We start from the raw sequence: 23,347 nt of genomic DNA, 5'->3' as shown, positions 1-23,347 counted from the left end.
ACCGGGTCGGCCTCCTGCAGAACCTCCCTTCTTGAGAACTCTAGATGGAGGGCACCAAAGAGCACATTTCCTGCGCACCTGCTCCTTATTCTAAAAATACTTAGGCTGTCCGTCAGCTGGCGGGGTCTTAGCTCCACCTGCGTAGAATTCATGGATCTGCAAGGGGAGGGTTAGTCCCCTGCAGGCAGCTAGCTCTTGATTCTCTTCACATGGGACTGCAGTGCATGGCCTCCGCAGGCAGGAGCAGTAGCAGGGAGTGCCCTCTAGTGTTAGAGGTCTTGTGCCGCCTTCCCGCAGAGGGGCTCTTCTACAAGCATTGTTGTGTCGGCTAGGAAGTGGGGCCTCCTCAGCCCTGGAAAGTGGCTGGCTTTGTACCTTGTGAGTGGGCCTAAGCTCTAGGAATTCCTCGACCCCTTGGCAGTGGCCAGTGTTGCGCTTCTGTGCCTGTGGTGGCTAAGGCTCTTGGCTCTAAAGACTTGGCAGCTTTCGGGATCTATTCCGGGGACCTTAGCTTGTGGTTTCTTCTCAGGCTTTCTACTGCCTTCTATCTCTCTCCAGCCTCAGCTCTTCACCTCAGTTTACCTCCACCTTCCTTCCTGTTCCTGCCCAGTTTGTTCTCACACACTGCTCCGCTGCGGCTTGTGGCTTTGGCTGCGGCTCAGGACCTGGCTACCTCTGCCCTTTCGTGGCGGTCAGTCGAGGCCTGTCTACTTTGCAGCTGTGTAGGCAGCTGGATCCTCTGCTGTTTGCGCAACGTGGTCAGCCGGTTGCTCAGGTCTGTCCCTTCAGGTGTCAAGCAGCCGACTTCCTTGCTCCTTTTGAGGATTAGATCTCCTGGTCTGCTCAGTTCTGTGTTCCCTCCCTCCGTCCTTCTTTCCCCCAGCCCACTCCCCCTGCCCCCAACTCCTTCCCTGAACCCCGCTAGGGATTGAAGCTAGGGCTTTGCATACACTAGCCAAGTGGTCTACTCTGCGTTTTCTTTTTCTTTTCTTTTTTTGTTTTTCGAGACAGGGTTTCTCTGTGTAGCTTTGCGCCTTTCCCGGAACTCATTTTGTAGATCAGGCTGGCCTCGAACTCACAGAGATCCGCCTGCCTCTGCCTCCTGAGTGCTGGGATTAAAGGCCTGCGCCACCACCGCCCCGGCTTACCCTGCATTAGGCGATCAGTCTCCGCATGTCCCCCACTGCTGCCCTGGTTCAGATCTGACAGTTTTGATTTCACTGGTGTCACCTCTGCAGTCTCTGTTGCTTCCTCTCTCTTCCTGTCACTCACTCAACCCATCCTCCTGCAAGCAGGTGACAAAGGACCACTCAGGAGAAGCCTGTTATTGGGCCTGGCGTTGCAATACCAGGGAAAGCCGTTTAAGAGTGTGTTTTCCAGCCAGTTCACCCGGTGAGCTAAACAACTCACTCACGTAGCCAGAGAAAGGGTGTTTGTACCTATCTCTGAAAACCCCCCAAATAAATAAAGCTTTGTGTTTGTACCAAGTGTCGTATCGCCCCCCCTTTGCAGCAGTCCCAGCAATGCTTTGGGGCCGCTGGGGAAAGTGCTCCCGCTCCGGCCTCATTGTTAATGGATGCAGTGTTGTTATCCAGTGTTCGCTGAAGGGTGCAAAATGTTCAGTGAGAAGTTTGACACTCTCAGGGTTGGCGCTACCCGTTCAGGAGCTGGGGTTGTGCTACCGCCGTGACTGCCATGTAAGGCACCTGAGGGGCTTTCCAAGCGGCTGAGGCTGGCATGAGGACTGCCTGCTTGTCTGTTTTACTGACAGTCCTCTTGCTGACGGCAGTAAGGAGACTCTAGGAGCATCATTTGGGGAGTTAGGTTGCCCTTTCCCTTACGATTTTGTTTACAGAAAAATAAACAACAGAAGGAATGCTTACAGTAGGAACTTATTAGTAAGTTCATATCAGTTTTAACGGGGTTTGATCGCACTTTGAATAATGTCCAACTCCTATCCAGGAGAGGTGGGATTCCCTCACCTATCTTCAGTGTTTTGTGTCTGCTTCTGCCCCTGATCAAAGCTACAAAGAACCATGGCATGATGTGGCAGATGAGTTAGACAAAATCCTCAAACGAGTAGTTTTCAATCTTTAACTTTTTTTGTGTGTATGAGTTGTTTTGTTATTACTGCTTTGTGGGTTAAATTTTTCTTGATGATTTATTTTTCTTCTATGTGTCTAAGTGTTTGCCAGCATGCATATTTGCTGTATGTGTGCACCTAGAACTTACTGGGAATAGAAGAGGGAACTGGATCTCCTGGAACTGGAGTTATGGTCTGTTGTGAGCCATCATGTGGGCGCTGGAAACCAAATCTAGATCCTCTGCAAGACCATTGGGTGCTCTTAACTATCATCTCTCCAAACTGTTATTATTGTTATTATTATTTTGAAAACGGGTCTCATTAGCCCAGGCTGGACCTGAACTCACTGTGTAGTGGAGGTTTCTTCAGCTGCCCTAGTACCACAATGAGGGCCTCTCATCAGCTTTTAGATGAATGGTGCTAATCTTCCCTCTCAGAAATGTTAGTTTCCAGCTTTTCTTTTCTTCCTTGTTCAGCATCTATTGCCCTGACATAAAAATGAAGTGGCTGGGCTGGGGTGGGGTAGGATGGCCCAGTGGCTAAAATATTTGCCTTGCAAGTGTTAGCAGTGGAGTTTGGATCCCCTGAATCTACTGTATAAATGCTGTTATTTGGCAGCCAACCCAGCACTCTGGAGGCGGAGACAGGGGATCCTTAGATCGAGCAGGCTAGCTAGACCAACCACATGGACCAGTTCTGAGTTCCTCAGGAGACCTTGTTTCAATAATAAGGTGGAGAGTGATCGAGAAAGACATTTTTACAAGCCTTACCGTGAACATGCTTTCATGTGTCTGAGCATGGGTGCATGTGCATGTTTGTGCATGTGCATGTTTGTGTGTGTGCACATGCATACACACACACAGACACACAAACACACACCACACACACACACACACACACACACACACACACACACACACACACACACACGGCTGCCCACACACATGGGTATATAACACAGAAATAACTGCTGAAAGCAAAAACCAAACCAAAAAAGGGGAGAAAGAAATAATCACAACAAAAAAACCCCAGAGCAAAAAAAAAGTGGCTGATGTTACTCTGCTTGCATCTACCAGAATGGAAATAACCGTGCCGAAGCACAGCCTGAATCACCGCTGTTCACACATTTGGCAAGAAAAATGGTGCCTTTTCTTGTCCATGACTCTGTTAACAGTGATACTTGCATGAGGACTGTGGTATGAAGGCCTGGCTTAGGTTTAGTGTTCTGTTACCAGCCTGATGGTGGAAGCGCACTTCAACAGCTAACGTGGGTGATACTTTTCATCCATGGGGTGCATGTTTGTTTCAGATTTCTAGGAGAGTGTCGTGTGACACACAACCTTCTAAACTTGTGTTGTTGGTGAAACAGGAGTGGTTTCTTGTTTCACGTGACATTTTCCTTTTAAGTTGACTTTTCATTACTGTGGATTTTGGCCATATATGTTTACAAAGAAGACTCATTTCAGTGTCCTCGTTTCCTGAAGATGCTGAGTCTACCTTTTCAGCGAGGATGTTTGCCAAACAGAATAATCCTGTTGTCGCTTTCCTATACCGTTTCACACTCATTTTAAAAAGATTTGAGTCAATGAAGCCGGGTGGTGGTGGTGCGCGCCTTTAATCCCAGCACTCGGGAGGCAGAGCCAGGTGGATCTCTGTGAGTTTGAGGCCAGCCTGGGCTACCAAGTGAGTTCCAGGAAAGGCGCAAAGCTACACAGAGAAACCCTGTCTCGAAAAACCAAAAAAAAAAAAAAAAAAAAAAAAAAAAAGTGTCGGGCTGGAGAGATGGCTCAGAGGTTAAGAGCACTGGCTGTTCTTCTTGAGGTCCTGAGTTCAATTCCCAGCAACCACATGGTGGCTCACAACCATCTGTAACGAGATCTGGCGCCCTCTTCTGGCCTGCAGGCATACATGCAGACAGAACACTGTATACATAATAAATAAATAAATCTTTAAAAAAAAAAAAAAGATTTGATGGTATTTATAGCACTGGAAAAAATATGGAAAGACCTATTGTTATAGATAATTTAAAAAATCACTTCTAAAAACACTGGGTACTTTTTTAAACTTTGAGAAAACATTTTAAGAGTTTCAGTGACTGATAGGATGGCTCAGTGGGTAAAGGCTTTTGCCACCAAACATAACGACTGAGTTCCTTTCCTGGGACCCACATGGTGGGAAGAAAGAACCAATTCCGGCAGTTGGTCCTCTGACCTCCATGTGCATGCCTTGGCGCGTGGGCAGCCCCCAACACAAAATAAGCAAATAGATGTAAACCTTATAAGATTAACATAATAAGAATAGTGGTATTTTTGAGGTATGTCTCCCAAGCAGCTACCTTTATCATTCTTTTGGCGTTTTTCATATTCATTTATATGTTTAGAATGTTCAGTAGTAGGCTTGTGGATGCTTCTGGGGCCTGGCTCCTGGTTTCATGTTCCTACATGTACCCAGTTGCTTGCAGGGGAGGGGACCATTTCATCTTTCGTTGCCACAGACCTGAGCCAGCTCTGTGTTTTGCTAGCTCTCTACTTTGTTTTCCAGCTCTGCACAAATTCAGGCATTTGAGCTTATTGGGCTGCATCAGACTAGAAGCTATCAGAATGGTAGGGTGTCACGGATGGCAACACGCGTTCCTGGAAGAGGAACTGGCGGATGCTCTATGGATGTGCCTTGCGAAATAACCACTCCTGAGCTGCTCCCTTAGGTCAAGGAGTGAAAGGACATCCAACTACTCATAAGTGGATCATTACGATTTTTGGTTGTACTAGAAGGGACCTAAGGGAGTGATCATTAAAGGTGACATGGCCTCATCTCTCAGGGTATCAGAGTGTGTAGGACCAATTCTAAACAACCTTGGTATTACTAGATGAAGTGTCTGCTCTGATGCACTTGGACTTTTCTGTTTTGTGTAGAGGGCCTTTCGACTGAAGAAATCAACGATGTTCTGGAGAGGGTTTCATCAGAGTGGAAGGCGGTGTCTCAGCAGCTGGAAGATCTGGGAAGGAAGGTCCAGCTTCAGGAAGATATCAATGCTTATTTCAAGCAGCTCGATGCCCTTGAAAAAACCATCAGGGCGAAGGAAGAGTGGCTGAGGGACACACCCTTTTCTGAATCGCCCCAGCAGCCCTTGCCAAGCTTGAAGGATTCCTGCCAGGTAGGGTGCCAAATAGCTGGACTATACAGCCTTTCTGTGCTGAGTCTCATATGTAAAGAGGATATATCATTCAATGTGTGTGGTGAAGACGTGTTTATGTGCGCACACACATGTGTGCCCATCTCTGCTTGTGAAGGCCAGAGGACAGCAGAGGACGTTAGGTATCCTGCCCTACCACACTCTACCTTATTTCTTTGAGACAGGGTCTCTCACTGAACCTGGAGCCTGCTGTCCAGTAAGTCCCAGCTATCCTCTTCTCTCTGTCCTCCCACAACCCGAGGGTGGCAAACATGTTCATGCCCACAGTTTTACATGAGTGCTGGGGATCTGAACTCAGGTCTGCAGGATTGCCTAGCAAGTGCTCGTACCCACCAAGCTGCCTGTACCCCAAGAGGCTGTGTCTTGTAAAAGGCAAAAGATTTTACAATCTGAAGAGAGAGCAGAATGGAGGAGAGAATGGATCGTGTATCGTGAGCTTTGTGTTTATTTGTTTCCGAACTCTTTCTGGGGATGCTCTTCTTCATGGATTGAAGTGACTGTATTTTCTCTTCCACAGAGGGAGCTGACAGATCTCCTTGGCCTTCACCCCAGAATTGATACACTGTGTGCCAGCTGCTCAGCCCTGAGGTCTCGGCCCTCTGCCCCAGGTTTTGTCCAGCAGGGTTTCGATGACCTTCGAAGTCACTACCAGGCCGTGCAGAAGGCTTTAGAGGAGCGCCAACAGCAACTAGAGAATGGTAAACCCTGGCTTTCGGCGGCAGTCACTTCTCTCTGTCTCTCTGTCTCTCCCTGTCTCTCCGTCTCTCTCTCCCCTCTCAGTTGGCCTTAATCTAATCATTACTCCCGATATTTAAACTTTCAGTGTATCTGAGTTTCTGCTGCTTTCCTTTGCACTTTGGTGACTCCAGGTCTTACAATGCATTCACCCTATTTCCTATGCTCACACTTGTGCATAAAATAGAGAGCGTCACATGCTCTAAAATTGTATCCATTGGGTATAATGACTTCTGAAAGATTTTTATTTTCTTTTTGTGGGCATGTGTTGAACCCCAGGACCTTATGCATGCTAGGCACATGGTTTGCACTCCTGCCCTTCTGGAGATTTTTATGGGAGAAACAACTTTGCTCAGACCGGTTCAGACCAAACAAAAACAGCATCAATTTCTATTTGCTCCCAGTGGTTAGGGTTTTAGCAGCCCCACCTACTCCTTGAAAAGAAATCACTTTGCGCTCCCAGAATGTGAACAAAATCAAAGAATTTGGAATTGGAAAAATTGGAATAAACCTTGCTGGGGAAGCGGGCTTTGAAGGATTTTGAAAGCTTTTACATCCTGTTACGTATATCTTCTCTTCAGCTGCTGCACTGGATTGTTGATGGCCGTGTGCACTCAGTGCTGAGACTGTCCCCTCTACTCCGTTAGCTCCTGATGTATAGATGTTAGGAATGTATTCGCGATAGACAAATGCATCATGTTGCCTTTCTTTTAACTGAGCATTTGGACTTGATGCATTTTGTTCGTGGAAATCAGTTAACTTACAGTGTGACAGAAATACCAGAGAAGACTCCCTTCTCAGCTGACTGGTACAAGCCAAGCTTTCAGGTTTTGATGAGGATCAGTGGCAGGCAGTTGAACTTATGCTGCTAATTGGTTTCACCTCTTGGTCCCTCTCATTCCGCTCACTTCCTCTCCTGCACAAATGCTGATTGTTTGGGATTTTTTACAGAGCCACAGAGGGGTGCGCTGTGCTGGCTGGCTCTTGCCAGACACCCATGTTCCTCACTGTCTGTGGGGTTCCCATATAGTTTGTGTACACTCATGGGATTTCAGGAAGGCTAGGGGAGGGATCTTTGCTTTCTTTTCTTCTTTGTGTAGCGGTTGGGGAAGGGGAGGTCGTGTGAGACAAAAGGAATGTTGTCCTTCAAGCTTCATCCAGACATTTCACCATGATCAAATGAAGAAAAATGATAGCAAGTTAATATTTCAAACATTGGCCTCCGGAGGAATGAAGCCACAGTCTGTCTGTTTGAAATGCCAGAGGGATGACCTATTTTATTAACCAACAGAGATTCTTTTCAATTGGAATCATGGGGTCTAATTTATTATCTAATGGAATCTTTTTACTAAATATAAAAGATCAATGGTGCAGACAATAATAGTATTAGGTTTCTACATTGTTGTCCCCAAGTAAGTATGTTTAAATCATCAGAGCTGAAGAGCCAACCCGGACCTGCATACTTGGAAACATTGAAGACCCTGAAAGAGGTGCTAAGTGAGTCAGAAAAAAAAGCCCAGACATCTCTGAATGCCCTTGATGATCTCACGAAGGCGGAGCAGGCCCTGCAGGAGAAAAAGGTAAGCTGTGTCTGAGAACTCTATTTCTGACGGTTCATGTTATGCATTTGAAGTCGTCGTTTTTTTCAGTGATTTAAAAAGAAAACGGCTGTTTTTATTAAGTCTTTAAAAATGATTAAAACTTTATTATAAAAGTGGCAGATTTAAAGAAGATTTTGACTTTTGCTTATTATTTGTTAGTAGTAGTGTTGTGAAGGTGGGTGTGTGCTGAGTCCAGAGGGTAATGCTGGGGACTCGGTTTTCTCTTTCGCTTTGAGTTCCAGGGATAGGATTGAGGTCTTCAGCCTGTGTGGCCGCTGTCTTCACTACCCTGAAGGCCTAAGAATTTATAATTTGAAGCTTAATTACCTCAATCAATTTATCTGAGGTCCAGAAAAGATACATCATTAAATGTTACTAGGGAAAAAAATGTATTTTCTTACAGTTCACATAAAATTCTAAACCAGTTCATAGTCTGCTAAATATCTCTCCTAAAATGAGGGGAGGTGTATTAGTTGAACTGATTTTTTTCTTTCTTTTTTTTTGGAGACAGGGTTCCATTCTATAGTGTAGGCTGGCCTAGAACTGACAGCAATCCCTCTGCCTCAGCCTCCCAAGTGCTGGGGTGGCTGTTATGAGCCACCATGCCAAGCCTGAATTGATACTAAGTGTTTTGTTGGTTAAATTGTTTCCCTGCTTCTTTCTTAGTGGCCTTAAGGCTCTACACTGTCGTGCCTGATAAAAGAGACCAACTCTTGACCTTGTGTTCTTGACCCACTGTGTGTGCTATGCCCGGGGTTTTCAGTGTACAGAATACATTATGCCGTCCCCACAAAACTCATGAAGAGAAAGCTCTGATTTTTCTGATTATGACTTTTTTTTTTTTTTTTTTTTTTTTTAAGATTTATTTATTTATTATGTATACAGAAGAAGGTACCAGCTCTCATTACAGATGGTTGTGAGCCACCATGTGGTTGCTGGGAATTGAACTCAGGACCTCTGGAAGAGCAGTCAGTGCTCTTAACCTCTGAGCCATCTCTCCAGCCCCTGATTATGACTTTTTAAATGTTATTTAAGTAAGAAACTTTCCTCCTCTCTTTTCACTGTGTGTGTGTGTGTGTGTGTGTGTGCGCGCGCGCGCGCGCGCGCGCGCGTGCCCATCAGTATATATCTTACTACTACATCTGTGCAGATACATACATTGTTGCATTGATGTGTGATATATATATATATGTATATATATATGTATCATATTACTACTAGACCTATGCAGATACATACATTGTTGTGTATGTATCATACTACTATACCTGTGCAGATATATACATTGTTATATTGTTGTATATGATATATATCTCATATTACTACACCTGTACAGATACATACAGTGTTACATTGTTGTGTATGGTTTTAATCTTTTGAAACTTTTTCAGGCTCTTGATGAAACCCTTGAGAATCACAAACCTACATTACATAAACTTTCAGAAGAAACAAAGATTTTGGAGAAAAATGTGCTTCCCGATGTGGGAAAAACGTATAAACAAGAATTTGATGATGTCCAGGGGAAATGGAATAAAGTAAAGGCCAAGGTTTCCAGAGATTTACATTTGCTCGAGGAAATCATCCCCAGACTCAGAGATTTTGAGGTAAATCGAGAGGCCAAGAGGAGTTGAAGCTTGTTTCAGGGCACATAGTGATTATCACGCAAGATTGGAATGTCTGCTTTCTGAATATTTGGCATTCTTTCTGGTCCCACATTATTATATGCTTAAGTTGGGATTTATAATTTGCTTATCAAAGGCATATTTTTAATGTGCTGGTAAGCTCATGCACTTCTTTTGTCTTGTAGAGAAGGCTTCTTGGTAGAGGTGAACTAGACCTTGACAAGCACATAGCTTAATAATGGTTAAAATAAAATTTCAGCATGGGGGTCTACATGGCATTTGAACCAGTGATCAGAGTATTGTGGTGACTAGTTATAGCGGAAGAAGTTTACCTAGTTAGTAGTAGAGAATGGAGAAGGGGCATGGGGACAGGTCTCACATACCCTAGGCTGGCCTAAAATTTGCTACACAGTCAAGGATGACCTTGAACTTCTGATCCTTCAGTCTCCACCTCTCAGGTGCTGAAATTACAGGTGTGTGCCACTGTACCTGCCTTTTAAAGTGTAGGGATTAAACTCAGGGTCTTATGCTAAGCAAGCACTCTGCCGCACAACTTCAGGTGTTTCTCCTGCAAGTGAGTAACTTTTACAACCTTCTGCCATGCTCACAGAATGTGTACATCTTACAATGATGTAAATGAGATTTATGTCTGTGATTGCAAAATTTTTTGATGATGCTCCTACAGTGACTTATCAATGATTCACAACCAACAGTGGTATTTTTCCTCCCATCCTAAGATGTGTGTTAGTCTAAAGACATTTTTGGTTGTCATGGCCATGGCATAGGGATGGGGTCAGCAGGCGACATTGGAGGGTTAGAAACCCAGGATGCAGCTGGTTGTTTTATAGCACACAGGTTGGCCCTCATAGAAGCAGAACCACTTAGTCCCAAATGGAAGTAGTTCAAGGTTGACCCATGCTGTGTGAACTGTTTCTATATCTTCAGATCTAAATCTTAGCTATGTTAGGGGAATTCATGAGTGACTCCTGAAGAGTTTCTTTCCTGTAGCTGCTGTGATAAGACATACTGACCAAAGCCACTTACGGGAGGCAAGGGTTTACACTTCTGATCACAGTCCATTGTTGAGGGCAAGATCTCAAGCAGACACTTAAAGCAGAAACCATAGAAGAACACAGCTTGCTGGCTTGCTTGCAGACTTATGCTTACCTGGCTTTTTGTATACAGTCCTAGGTCCCCTGCCCAGAGAATGGTCCTCTTACATGAAGTCAGTTAGCCATCAAGACTATTTCCTACAGATATGCCCACAGGCCAATTGGATTTGGCCAGTCCCTCCATTAAGAGTCCCTGACTCTGGCCCGTGTCAAGTTGACATTTAAAGCTAACTAGAATGGTGTGCCAGTATTTGAATATGGAATTTCAAGAGAATAAAAATCCTTCTAAAACACAGAAGAGAGTCCTGGGCTTAGCCTAATCTAGTTTTAGACTTTACTTCAGTGTTGTTACTAATCTTGCAATTATTAGTACTTGTCATTGGTTGTTTTTGGTCTTTTGGGGGGCCCACCACCCAGCTCCCAAATAAATCACACACATGGAGGCTTATTCTTAATTATAAATGCCTGGCCTTAGTTTGTCTTAGTTTCTAGCTAGCTTTCCTTATCTTAAATTATCCTGTTTACCTTATGCCTCTGGGATTTTCCCATTCTCTTACTTCTGTGTATCTTACTCTTACTCCGTGGCTGCCTGTATAGCTGGGTGGCTAGCTCCTGGAGTCCTCCTCCTTTTCTGGCTCCTTCTCCTTTTCACTCCTGTCTCCCAGATTTCTCCTTCTGTTTATTCTCTCTGCCTGCCAGCCCTGCCTATCCTTTCTCCTGCCTTGCTATTGGCTGTTCAGTTCTTTATTAGACCCTCAGGTGTTTTAGACAGGCACTGTAACACAGCTTCACAGAGCTAAACAAATGCAACATAAACAAAAGTAACATACCATAAAATAATATTCTACTGCAAGTACTTTTAGTGGTCAGTTGGAGACTGTGTTAAATATATTAAGTATAAATATTAACGATATTCCCCATCAAACACACGGGTCTCTATTCAAATATTTGCAATTACAGTAGCAGAGTTTAATGTCCTGTTATTTTTTTGTTTTTCTTTGACAGGTTAACAACAAGGCTGTTGATAGTTATTTGTATTCATTCTTTAATTGTCCAACTTCATGACGCAAACACGTGTCTGATTTTAATGCTAAAGGCACTCATGCTTACTTAGTGGCTTCAAAGGAATTGCTTGTGAATTCACATGGGAAAACTTCAAAGTTTCCATTGCAAAGTCACAAGATAATTGCAGTCAGTAGTCATTCACAGGATAGCCTTTTCCTTATTCTGTGTCCTTATGCATGTTTTAGTCTTTTAAGTTTCATTCTTTAAAGCGTTGTGCCCCAGCAGGTGTTAGATTTACTGCCAATTCATGGAGTTTCTTAGCGATAAAGTAGCGGAACTGTTTGTTTCATTTAATTAAATCAATTCACTTATTTTCTTGAGACAGAGCTTCACTATGTAGGTGTGGACACTACTGTGCATGGTGAAAGTCAGAGATCTCCAATTTTTTAAAGTACATTTTTAATCATATATATATATAAAATACATGAAGATTGCTATTGTGCAGATATTGAACAATATAGATATACTCACTGCCAACAATATTCTTAGTTTCATTTCTATTTCCTTTCCTGGTGACAGCTCATATTTACAGTGAATCTGTGAAGGGTTTTAAGGCACACGCAGTCCATACATACTAGTAATTTGAATCTGTATTTTTTTTCCCTGTATTTGATAGAATACATTATAGTAGATCCTGGTGGAGGACATTGTCAGATCCAAAGGAAATTCCATTTCCCCAAATTCCAAAAGGCAGAAGGGACAAATGTCTACTTGTGGTGCCTCTTAGCATGCCAAAGCGCATGCTGGCCTCCAGGCTCCCTCAGCATCCCAAGCACCTGCTATACACCAAAGTCCACACTAGTTAGCATCCTAGCCCTTCTCACAGCCTTCCTTTACCCTAAGCTCCCTCTAGCTCGGGAGCTTCCCTTCCCCCACCTTCTCATCCTCCGTACAAGCCTGCTATTTCAGCCGTGCCTTGTCTTTTGTCCACTCTTCCTCTTCCTCTCTCTGTCCTCCCTATGCACGTGCTCTCCCACTCTCCCTCTCCGCTCTGCGCCTGCTGTCATGGCCACGCCCAGTCTGTGGGCCATGTTCGGTCTACTACACTCTTTCCTTGCTCTGGACTCTTCCCGATGCCTCTGGCTGTGCTCTCTCTCACTTATCTCACAAAAACCTTCCACTTAACCATATCGTGAGGTGCTCATGTCGTCACCTTATACATCTGGTGCTGAAATCCTGGCAGGAGCATGAATGGATCCCTTTCCAAGGGGCCCGGGCCTCTCCTAACCAAACCTAACTGCTGATTTGACTCTGCTAGGATATGGACCATTTGTTTCTGCTGGCTTCTGCCACCCACCATATTTGACTCCAAATTCTGGAATCCACCCACCTCTTCAGCTGCTTCTTCTCTCCACCTGCTTTCCTCCCCACATGCCCTCAGCTCCCCCCTGGAGCTTAGTGGAATCCTCCCTCTGGCTGAGTTCCTGTTGTCCACCCTTTCTTCTCCTTTTCTAATCTCTTTCTCCTCAGGCTCAGGGATTCCATTGTGCTTCACTGCCAAGGGCCTCAGTACAGCTTGGTCAGTGTCCAAAGATGACACATTAGCTTTCCAAATGCTCACGGATTGTAACACCTTCTCCCACAAAGCAAATGGTCCCCCAGTCTCCTGTCTTTAAACTTTCTCTGCTCTATAAGTACCTTCCCTTACCCATAGCATGGAGTGGTCACATTGTAAGTTTATACAGGCATTTCAGTAGCTAGTAGAGAGCAGAGCTTAGAGAATGAGTCTCAGTACTCAGAAAAAGTCTTTCAAGAGTATAACACCTTTAGAGGGTGAATTCATTTTTGTGATGTGCTTTTTTTTTTCTTCTCTTGTTAGCCCTGCGATATTTGTAAGGGGCAGGGGTGTCTCTGTGTTTGTGTAAATGCTTGTAGTTGTCTCTTATTTTCTTGGCATTTGGTGACATTTCCTTTGTCTTCACAGTCAGTTCCTTTTGTATAGGCTGAGGTTAGGCCTCTATGCTCTTTCACAGTGCTAGACACAAGTGAGGGCTTAAATTCTGTTCTGTGCTGTGCGTGACTACAGAAATGGTCATTTGTCCTTTGACAAACCATCATTCCTTTCCTGGCAGCAAGAAACAGGCAATTTTTTTTTTGTTATTGATTTTACTGATAGGATTTTATGAATCATGAGGACAAAATAAAATCCAAGGAGGCTCGTTTTTTCTCAGCTCCTTTTCCTCTCTCATCCCCAGTAGTAATACCTTGGATATTACTGGGCCTGTGATATATTTTGTATCATTTCCTTCCCCCTACTCCGGATCCTACAGTGTAGAATATACCTGGAACATTACCAGCACATCCCCAGGTGCACACAAAACCTGGTGTGCCCCTTGGCTCTGGGGACAGCACCTTGCAGCCCTTCCCTCTAGGCACAGGCCCTCCTACAGCCTACTTCCCCAAAATTCCATCACTCTTTCATTCAACTCCTGCTTCTCATCTCATACTTTGGAAATTCATCTTCCCATTGATGCCAAAGACTTCGGCACGGGGCCTGGTTATCCTCACCAGAGTAAAATGTTCACCCTTATCCTGTGGTCCCTGCTTCTTCCTTGCCTAGCTTGTCTGTGTCCCCCACTGTGAGCAGCATCAGACTGGCAGATCATCATGGACCCTGGACAGTTGCCTTCCTCTGGGCATGTCATGTACTTGCCTGCACATCACCTCCCCGTGGCAGAGTCTTTAAGAACAAACTCACCTGCACAGCCTTCCCCCTCTGTCATTGTACTAGGTGGCCTCCCATCTACACCCTGTGGAGTTTTTACCATGCTTAGAACTATAGGTTTCTCCTGCCTCCCAGGGAATGATCTCTTTGAAGATAGAACTCTGCAGGGTGCCCGGGCAAGTAAGAGGATGTGAAGGAGGCTGTGAATGGCAGCGATCTGAATGAAGTGCTCAGTAGGTGTGTCAGAACAGTGTTCCCTGTCTTGGACTGCATAGTCTAAAAGCCACTCATCCCCACTGTCCACACAGCTGCCTGCTCACTCATCTTCCTGCAGCTGCTCAAGCTCAGAGTCACTCACGCAGCCATTGTGTTCCGCCCCAGAACGCAGAAAGGACATGCTGGCACTCTGCCATCGACGAAACAGGTTTTTAAATTATTATTTCGGAAGTATTTCAGAATAAAAAAATAAGAAAGAATAAAATCCGTACTTAGCTAATTTAACCTTTCTAAGGAACACAAACCTGGTATAATAATTAATAGATTGCCTCCTCCATCATTTTTATTCAGTCCAGGGGACAATTCCACATCCTGGATTTAGGGACATGGGGTTAGATAAGCTGATGTGGTGGCAGTGTTGTTGTTTGTCCTCATCTCTGTGACATAACACTGTTTCACGACAGTATTTTGAGCAGGTTTTTGTTATTTGTTCAAGCTATAGGTAGTGTCTGCTACAGGCTCTGGAATGCCTCAAAACTGAGCAAAATAGGAAGCTCTTTACATTACTGTACTAATTCTGTTTTCACAGCTGGTTTTCTCTGTGTCTCGGGGTAGAAATTAACAGCTTAAAAACCTGCAGACATTCCAGCTGATGGGGGATCAGGGGGAGAAAAATGTCAGGAATGTAGCTGTCATCAAGTGTGAGGGCTGCTGTGTACCTTAGAGTCTCAGGCTCTTGTGTCCAGCGTCTCCAGGCTTTAAAATGCTTCTGTCTCCAGCTCAGGAGAGGAAGAGGGGAAGGTGTGAAAGGATTGTTTCCTTGACCTTACATTCCTTCTCTGTGACCCTGAACCAGGGTGTTGCCTGCCCAAGAAGTTTCTGCAGGGGGATGGTCATTGTTTTCAAAATTTTGACCATTCCAAAGGAGAATCTTTGATTTTTTTTTTAAGTCCCTCCAATTTCATCTTCACTTGACTATTTGGGAAAAAAAATGGAAATGAGAAATGATTACTGTCTTACATTAGGACTGATTACTTTTTTTGGGGGGGGCAGGTATTTTTACTAGAAATTTACTCTGTGTGTGTGTGTGTGTGTGTGTGTGTGTGTGTGTGTGTGAAAGAGAGAAACAGAGACAGAAACATAGAGAAAGACAGACAGACAGGCAGGCAGACAGACAGACAGGCAGACACACACACAGAGATAAAGAGAATATATGTGTGCTCATAAGACTGTTTGGAGCCCAAAGGCTAGATGATTGTCTACAGACTATTTTTTGAAACAAGGTCTCTCCGTGGGACCTGGGGCTCTCAGACTAGGCTATTCTGGCTGGCCAGCAAGCCCCAGGAATTTACCTGTTTTCCTTTTCCCAGCCTTTGGAAAACAATGCCATGCCATTGTTTTCTCACCATGCTGTGCCAGGTGAAACTCAGGTCCCCAAACTTACCAGGCAAGGACTTTATGGACTGAGTAAGCTCCTAAGCTCCTACTGGGAACTTGAAACAAATTTATTTATAAGAAGTAAAGTTTCCCATCCTGATCTATAGAGAGAGTTCCAGGACAGTCAGGGATGTTACACAGAGAAACCCTGTCTCAAAAAACCAAAAAAAAAAAAAAAAAAAGTGAAGTTTCCCAAAGAACTGTGTGCATGTATGTGTGTGTGTGTGTGTGTGTGTGTGTGTGTGTGTGTGTGTGTGTGTGTGTATTCATGTGTTTGTTAACTTGGATGGAGGAAAAGAGACTATAATTCATTGTTGTAGATTAGAAACACATAAGTGCTTTAGCTGTGTGATTTTTAAGTGGCTAGAGAAACTGTATTATTATTCTTGGAGCTCTTTTATGTTCTTTGTAACTTAGCTGAGTGCCCTTGGGGCATGGGGATGCTGAGAACAGAGCCCTTTTCCTCTATAAGGGCAGTGAGTGCTGTTATCTGCCGAGATATCTCTCCAGCACCACTTTTATTTTTATTAGCATCTATTAATTTTAGTCAATGGGTGTCATTATGACATTTGCAGGAAAGCAGTGCCATTGGCTTATGAATATTAGTTGGAAAAATCCAAAAACTCAACAAGGAACCCAATCTAAACAACCAACTAACCGACCAAACCAAAGCCACATGCCTAGTAGAAAATTATATTTCTGTGTCAGACTTCCAAGTAGAAGAAAGTTAGGTAGAGTGGCAGGTAGGAGATTGGAAAGGCTAAAAATTTTAATTATTCTGTTGGCTTGCTGTTGGTCTATTTTTTATTGTCAACATAACAAAGCAAAATTTAGTATTTACAGTGATCAAATTCTATAGTTAAATTAGCAGTCAAGCAATGTTTGAGACGGGAAGCTTATTTTGAAGTAATTACTGAGAATACTGGGGTTTTAGTGAATCACAATGCAAAGACTGATGTATTTAAGACCAAACACAAAAGAAGCATGGGACAAATGCACAGTGAGAAAAATCCAAAATCATTTTTGGTGGTATTTTATAAATGTAACGTCTGCATGGTAAGTTCCGTCTTTGTGATTCATTCCAACTTCATAAAAATAATAAAAATTGATTTTGTTTGGCATATTAGAGGAATATTAAATAATTTTTGTTGTTTCCAGAGCAGGTGGATCAGAATAGTTTGTGCATTACCTGGCTGTACTGCCCTAGAAATGTCGCAAAAGAAGAAATATTTAATCATCACAGGACTAGGGAGACACGTGGTAGCCACTTTCGAATTTGATCATTCAAGTTGATTTTATATCTAGGATTGAACGAGAAAGAACTGGAGAGACTTCAAGGAAACATATTAGAGAAATTTACAAGGCAGACTAACCAATGATGGAATGGGAGGCCTTGGGAAAAATGGCCACTTCTTCAGTACTGAAGTTTAGGGGGCTAATGTTGTCTTCTATCCAGCCACACCTATGCGATCTCCTCTCCAAAGTCGTCTTCTTCTAAGAAATGTTTGCCTTCTCTTTGTTCTTGGTAACTTTGAACAGTTGAAAGATCTGAAGTAGACAGTGACTAGTTCTGTTTTCAAGGAAGGAGGCCTCCCACAGAAGAATGAAGAGTCATAGATTGTATTTCCTTCATGATGCTGTATATTTACTCCCACTTCCAGTACCTAGTTTAGAGAAAAATTGCTCTAGGTTAGTTAAAAAGAAAAGATTTTTTTCAGTTGATTATAACTAGAATAGCATTTTTTCTTGTAATTTGAATATTAGTCCTAAATATGTTTGCATTTAAACAAAAGTAGTTCATTCCAGAGTGTTTTGAGGCTTGTGGACTTATTGCTAGGGTGTCATTCTTTTAAGAATTATTTTCCAAGTTGGGGGGCTTAAAAGGAAATGAAGTAAATGAAAATGATGTTATCGAAGTTTTGAGTTCTCTCTCTCTTTTTTTTTTCTAGTTGCTGTCAAGCTTGAGATGTAGTGGGTTGAATGTCACTGATAATATCCCCCTCTGTTATTGTGTTCGATTTAGGCTGACGCAGAAGTCATTGAGAAGTGGGTGGGTGCTGTAAAAGACTTCCTAATGAGAGAGCAGGCTGCCCAAGGAGACACCGCTGATCTGCAGAGGCAGCTTGACCAGTGTGCTGTGAGTTCTGCTGGGCGGGCACTCCTATTCAGATAAATAACATGCTCTTCTTGTTCTTTGTCATTTGATGTTATTAAAATTGTAAGAATGGGACATATGAAGTCTAGATAAAGTGTCTTTTATTCTAAAGCTTTTATATTGGCTTTATAGATAATAAAAGAAAGGCAGATTGCTCACATTTCATTGCCGGCCACGGTTATAGAATGTGTGACGAGAACAAGAGCCAATTTATTTCCTCAGAAGCTGCTCTCTTCTGTTACAGTGATGATCTTGATGTAAAGAGCACCACGAGGGTGTTGCTGTCATTGTATCACCTGATGAGCCTTTCTGAGAAGCATATCTAACAAATGAAATGTGCTGGTAATCCTACATGCAATGTATGCTCGATGAAGTCATCAGGCGTCTCTAAATCAATGGTTCTCAACTTTCCCAATTCTGCCACCCTTTAATTCATTTCTTCATGTTGTGGTGTCCCCCAACCATGAAATTATTTTGTTGCTACTTCATAACTGTAATAATTTTGCTGCCATTATGAATCATCATGTAAATATCTGATACGCAGGATATCTAATATATGACCCCTAAAGGGATCGCAACCCAAAAGTTGAGAAGCATTGCTCTAAATTAATTAAAAGTGTTTCCCACTGAAATTCAAGTATTTTTAATCTATTTTTTAGCAAGTGACTGTCTTAAATGCCAAGCGAAATGAATTTCTTGAAGCGAGGTATCTTTTAAGTAGTTGAGAATCCTGACTCCCAGGCAGTATGTCCGTGAAGTATCTTCAGGATTGGACAGACAGATGTGATACTGATATCCATTTACATGGGAGTAGACTCAACATGGGCTTCTTTCCTATATTCAGACATTTGCTAATGAGATCGAAACAGTTGAATCATCTCTGAAAAACATGAGAGAAACAGAGACTAACCTTCAAAACTGTCCTGTCACTGGAGTCAAGAAGTGGGTACAGACAAGACTGGTGGACTACCAAGCTCAACTGGAGAAATTCAGCAAAGAGGTGAGTGGTTCACCTTCCCTAGGAAGAGGGACACACTGTTACTGGCTTCTCTTGACCAGAAAAATTAAAATGAAAAAAAAGGGGTACAGAACTTTTACAGGAAAACATAAAACACACACACACAAATATATATATATATATATACATATACATGTGTGTATATATATGCACACACCCATATACACGTATGTGTGTGTATATATGTGTATATATATACATATATATTAAAATTAAGGAAGAATTTGCTTACTCAGTGGGACTCAGGACTTGACTTTCCTTTCTTATTTAAATCCAGCCCCACACATTCATTTATGATACTTGTCTTGCCTTGAGGACATTTGAGTGTGGTATCCACTAATTATAGCTATTAATCTTTGAGGCAGCAGATACTCATTAATCAGCTACAGTTTAGAATTTTGTTAATTAGCGTCTGCTGCCCGGCCTCTCTCTGTGCTCTGGGACACAGCAATGACCAGGAGCACTTTCCTCTTAAGAAGTTCACATTCCTGTGAGGCAGGTGAACTATCAGGGAGAATGGCCAAGAGCTAAGAGAAGGTGGATATTGTTTCGAATAGGTTGGCCAGGGACTTGCTCGCACTGGGGCATTGTAGTAGAGAACTGAGTAAAAGAGGAGGTAAGCCATGCCAGATTCGGGTGAGAATGTGCAGTATGGGGAATTTCCAGTTCTAAAGCTCAGCTGTGGTGTGTGTCGTGTGTTTATTGAGGACCCCAGGCACTGGATCTGAAATAGAGTGAGTGGAGCTAGTGACATGGAGAATAAGAATACCCGAGGTCAGATGGTAAGGTGGGGATAGGCATTCACTGGGGGGCAAGCACTCTGCATTTGATTTGATCGTGTCAACCAGTTTGAGAGGATTTTAACAGTTGTTAACTTTTTTTGTTTGTTATTACTATGAGTGTAAATGTATTGGTGCATGTGCCACGTGTACATGGAGAGAATAGGGACTGCGGACCACTTCCAAGGGATGTCTACTTACTGCCGTGCAAAGGAGAGCATGTCAGGGTTGTGAAGACCCACACAGTAGGTTGTCTCTGTCTGCTCAGTTACCTTGGAAAAATAGTGGTGGCTTAGATGTAACTGAGTGAATTGCCAGTGGTGAAAAAAAAGAGGAGAAAATGGAAAATTCCATCCTATTCCACAGACCATGCTGGGACTACTATATTCTTGATATAATGCTTTTTGACTGATGTTTATATTGGTAAATCTTATGGTGGCATCATTGAATGTTTTGTTCTTGTTTTAGCCCAATTCCTTCATTCTGAACATGTTTAAATGTGGAGAAAAATTCACCTACTGGTATAGGGAAACACCTATGGACTGGTTTCAAGATTGGTCACTAGCTAGTCTTGTATTACCCTTCCTGTTTGTCTGTGAAAATCTGCTTTAGATAGGAAGTTGAAATTAAATATTAAAGACTATTACAAAGTCAAAATGCCATTACCAAACTTAAGAAAACAATCTTTTTGTATTACCATTGAATACACTAGCCAAATTTGTATTTCTGTATCTGCTTCATAATGTATAAGCAGCTGGGGTTTTGTCTTAAGTAAATAGACAGCGTGGTTCCTAAGTGATATTGAGAAACAAGCAGCTATGTGGCATCCATCCATTTATCTGCTATCTCCCTGTATCCATCTATTCATTCATCTATCCTTCATCCTTCATCATCTCCACCCATCTATCATCTGTCATCACCATCTATTGTGTGTCATATATAGCCACCCATCTATCATCCTTCCCCATTCATCTTCTCACTCACTTGCTTGCTCCCTCATTCACTTATAACAATATAAAATCTGCTGTGAATTCTATTTGATTTGAAATATGGGAAGAAAATTTCGGAGTCTTCAGCAAGAAGTAGCTACATGTTGTATGAGTAGTTAGTTAATTAGATCAGTTCTAGACAATTTATATTAGTCATTAGTTAAAATTTTTAAAAAGTTTTGGAGAATATTTTTTACTGTAGTTAGCAAAAATAGGTGTGTCTGGGACTGGAGAGATGGTTCAGCAGTTCAAAGCACTTGCAGCTCTTGCAGAGGACCCAGGTTCCATTCCCAGCACCCACATGGTAGCTAACAACAGCCTGTAACTCCAGTTCCTGAGGATCTTGATGCCCTCTTCTGGCTTCCATGGGCACTGCATGCACATGGCATACAAGCCAAACACGCCTTCAGAAAAGAACAAAAAAACCCCAAGAACCCAAAAAACCAAAACCAAACAAACAAACAAAAAAAAAAAAAAACAAACCCACAGAAATGTGTCTCACCTATGTTCTCACAAAAGAAATTGTCACTGTTCTAAAATACAAAGAATATAGTTATGATTTTTTTGCAGGTTTTGTTTTTTACTTTTCTATGAATCTATTAAAATGTTAGAACTCAGAAAATGCAAACAATGAAAACCTTTGGAAGCGAGTCTAAGAGTCTACATTTTATATGATTATATTACATCACACACACACACACACACACACACACACACACACACACACACACATACACACACACACACTATAGATACATAGTTTTAGTAAGAGCTGCCTACGTGAAAGTGTTGACCATCCAGCATGAGAGCAGCACTGTGCTGCCTGGCTTCTCCAGCTGCGGGGTGGGCACTGAAAAAAGTTCCCTGTCTATTTTTAAGCCTGGGCTCCTGTTTGGAGGGAGGGAACAGGAAAGCCACTAACTGTCCCTTAACCCACCCTCTTATTCCTGTCCTGGCCTCCGGTTACTGCCAGGCAGCTCTGGTGATGGCCTCCACACTGACATGTAATTTGAGCAGGCTGTTGGACGCGTCTGGGGAAGGTTGTGCTATTCCTGTGCAACAGGATCGGCTCCTCCAGCTGAAGTCACTTTGTGGTTAGGGGAAGGCACTCTGGAACTATTTCCAGACTTCTCTGAAGAACTTCGCAAAGTTACCGAACCAGATTCAGATAAATAGCTATTTTCAAACATATCTTCTACTTTCTTTCTTTAATGTAATTTTATTTTTATTTTATGTGCCTTGCTATTTTGGCTATATGTATGTGTGTGTAGAGTGTCGGATCTCCTGGAACTGGAGTTAAAGTTACAGCCAGCTGTAAGCTGCCATGTGGATGCTGGAAATTGAACCCGAATTCTCTGGAAGAGCAGCAAGTGCTCTTAACCGCTGAGCCATCTCTCTAGCCTGCCTTCTTTCTAACCAGCATTTTGTAGGATAATATCTTATGGACATCTTTTATAATAGTTCTTCTCACTCTCAGTTTTCTCCCTATTTTTGAGAGCAGGTCTCACTCTGTAGACCAGGCTGGCCCCAGATCCACCTGCTTCTGCCTCCCAAGTGCTGGGATTAAAGGAGTATGCAACCATGCCTAGCTCCACTCTCGTTTTAAGAAGTGAGGACACAATGGGAATTCCGCTTCCTGCTTTTCTTTTTTAAATAATAAACAGTGTTACAATAAATTTATATTTGATGTACATGCCTTTATTGCTACAGGTTAATTTCCTACATGTGGAATTAACGGGTCAGAAACCAAGCTGGATTGGAGGCAGAAGCCTCCTCCCTGCTGCCTAGCTTTCACAGTGCTGGAAGGTACTGTGCAGGGTACCAGGGAGAAAAAAGCACCAGCTGTGAACCCTAGTTTCAGAGTTATAGTAGGTATTTTCAGGCTCGGTTCATGTCTAAAATGTTGTATAGAATTCATTATATTTTCATTATTTCTTACATTACATAGCATCAGCACAGGATGCATAAAAAGTTTTAACTTGAATATTAAAACATCAGACTGGAAATTTATCGCAGTGTCTTTAAATATTAAAGGGTAGAGCTCGGCATCTAGTGTATTAAAATTTATTTACCGAGTGGGATGGCTTTTCCTTTCTAGGTTGCTATTCAAAAAAGTAAGTTGTCTGATAGTCAGGAAAAAGCCACGAACTTGAAAAAGGACTTGGCCGAGATGCAGGAGTGGATGGCTCAGGCTGAAGAGGAGTACCTGGAGAGGGACTTCGAGTACAAATCTCCGGAAGAACTGGAGAGTGCCGTGGAGGAAATGAAGGTGAGACCCTCCATGCTGCCCAGTGCCTATTTATGCTAATCACTCTGCCAGTCCCTCCTCTTTATGTTAATCAGTCTGACAGTCCCTCCTCTTTATGCTAATCAGTCTACCAGTCCCTCCTCTTTATGCTCATAAGTCCGCCAGCCCCTGCCTCTTTATGCTAATCAGTCTGTCAGTCCATCACCTATGGCACTGCACAGAGCCATCTAGACTAGTCTGCTCTCACAGTAGGACTTCAATTTTAAAAGAATGAGATGAGTGGAAGAGCAGCTGTGGTGATTTTAGTTGGGAAAGGAGGCTGACGCCAGTCCGCTGGTTCGAGTCTACCTCAGAGTTGATGCCATGAGGTCCCTGCGGACAGTCATGTAGGTTATATGGCCTTGGGGAGCTACAGAGGACTGCAGCGTC

General features: G+C 43.0%; 1 protein-coding gene across 6 annotated transcripts in view; it reads left to right on the top strand.

Moving 5' to 3' along the window:
* Utrn (utrophin) overlaps positions 1 to 23,347 on the top strand; it is a 497,313-nt gene that overhangs the window by 163,861 nt on the left and 310,105 nt on the right. For all 6 annotated transcript variants that reach the window (XM_052751043.1, XM_052751044.1, XM_052751047.1 and 3 more), the window contains 7 exons: positions 4,996 to 5,237; positions 5,794 to 5,974; positions 7,446 to 7,591; positions 9,004 to 9,216; positions 17,753 to 17,866; positions 18,729 to 18,884; positions 22,769 to 22,939. In XM_052751043.1, the coding sequence (XP_052607003.1) occupies positions 4,996 to 5,237; positions 5,794 to 5,974; positions 7,446 to 7,591; positions 9,004 to 9,216; positions 17,753 to 17,866; positions 18,729 to 18,884; positions 22,769 to 22,939 (1,223 nt within the window). The remainder of the gene's footprint in view (positions 1 to 4,995; positions 5,238 to 5,793; positions 5,975 to 7,445; positions 7,592 to 9,003; positions 9,217 to 17,752; positions 17,867 to 18,728; positions 18,885 to 22,768; positions 22,940 to 23,347) is intronic.

Source organism: Peromyscus californicus, unplaced genomic scaffold (assembly GCF_007827085.1).
Source record: "Peromyscus californicus insignis strain IS unplaced genomic scaffold, ASM782708v3 Scaffold_22__1_contigs__length_63687245, whole genome shotgun sequence".
NCBI classification, from domain to species: domain Eukaryota; kingdom Metazoa; phylum Chordata; class Mammalia; order Rodentia; family Cricetidae; genus Peromyscus; species Peromyscus californicus.
The sequence above is the reverse complement of the archived record's forward strand: the minus strand, read 5'-3'. Positions and strand labels throughout refer to the sequence as shown.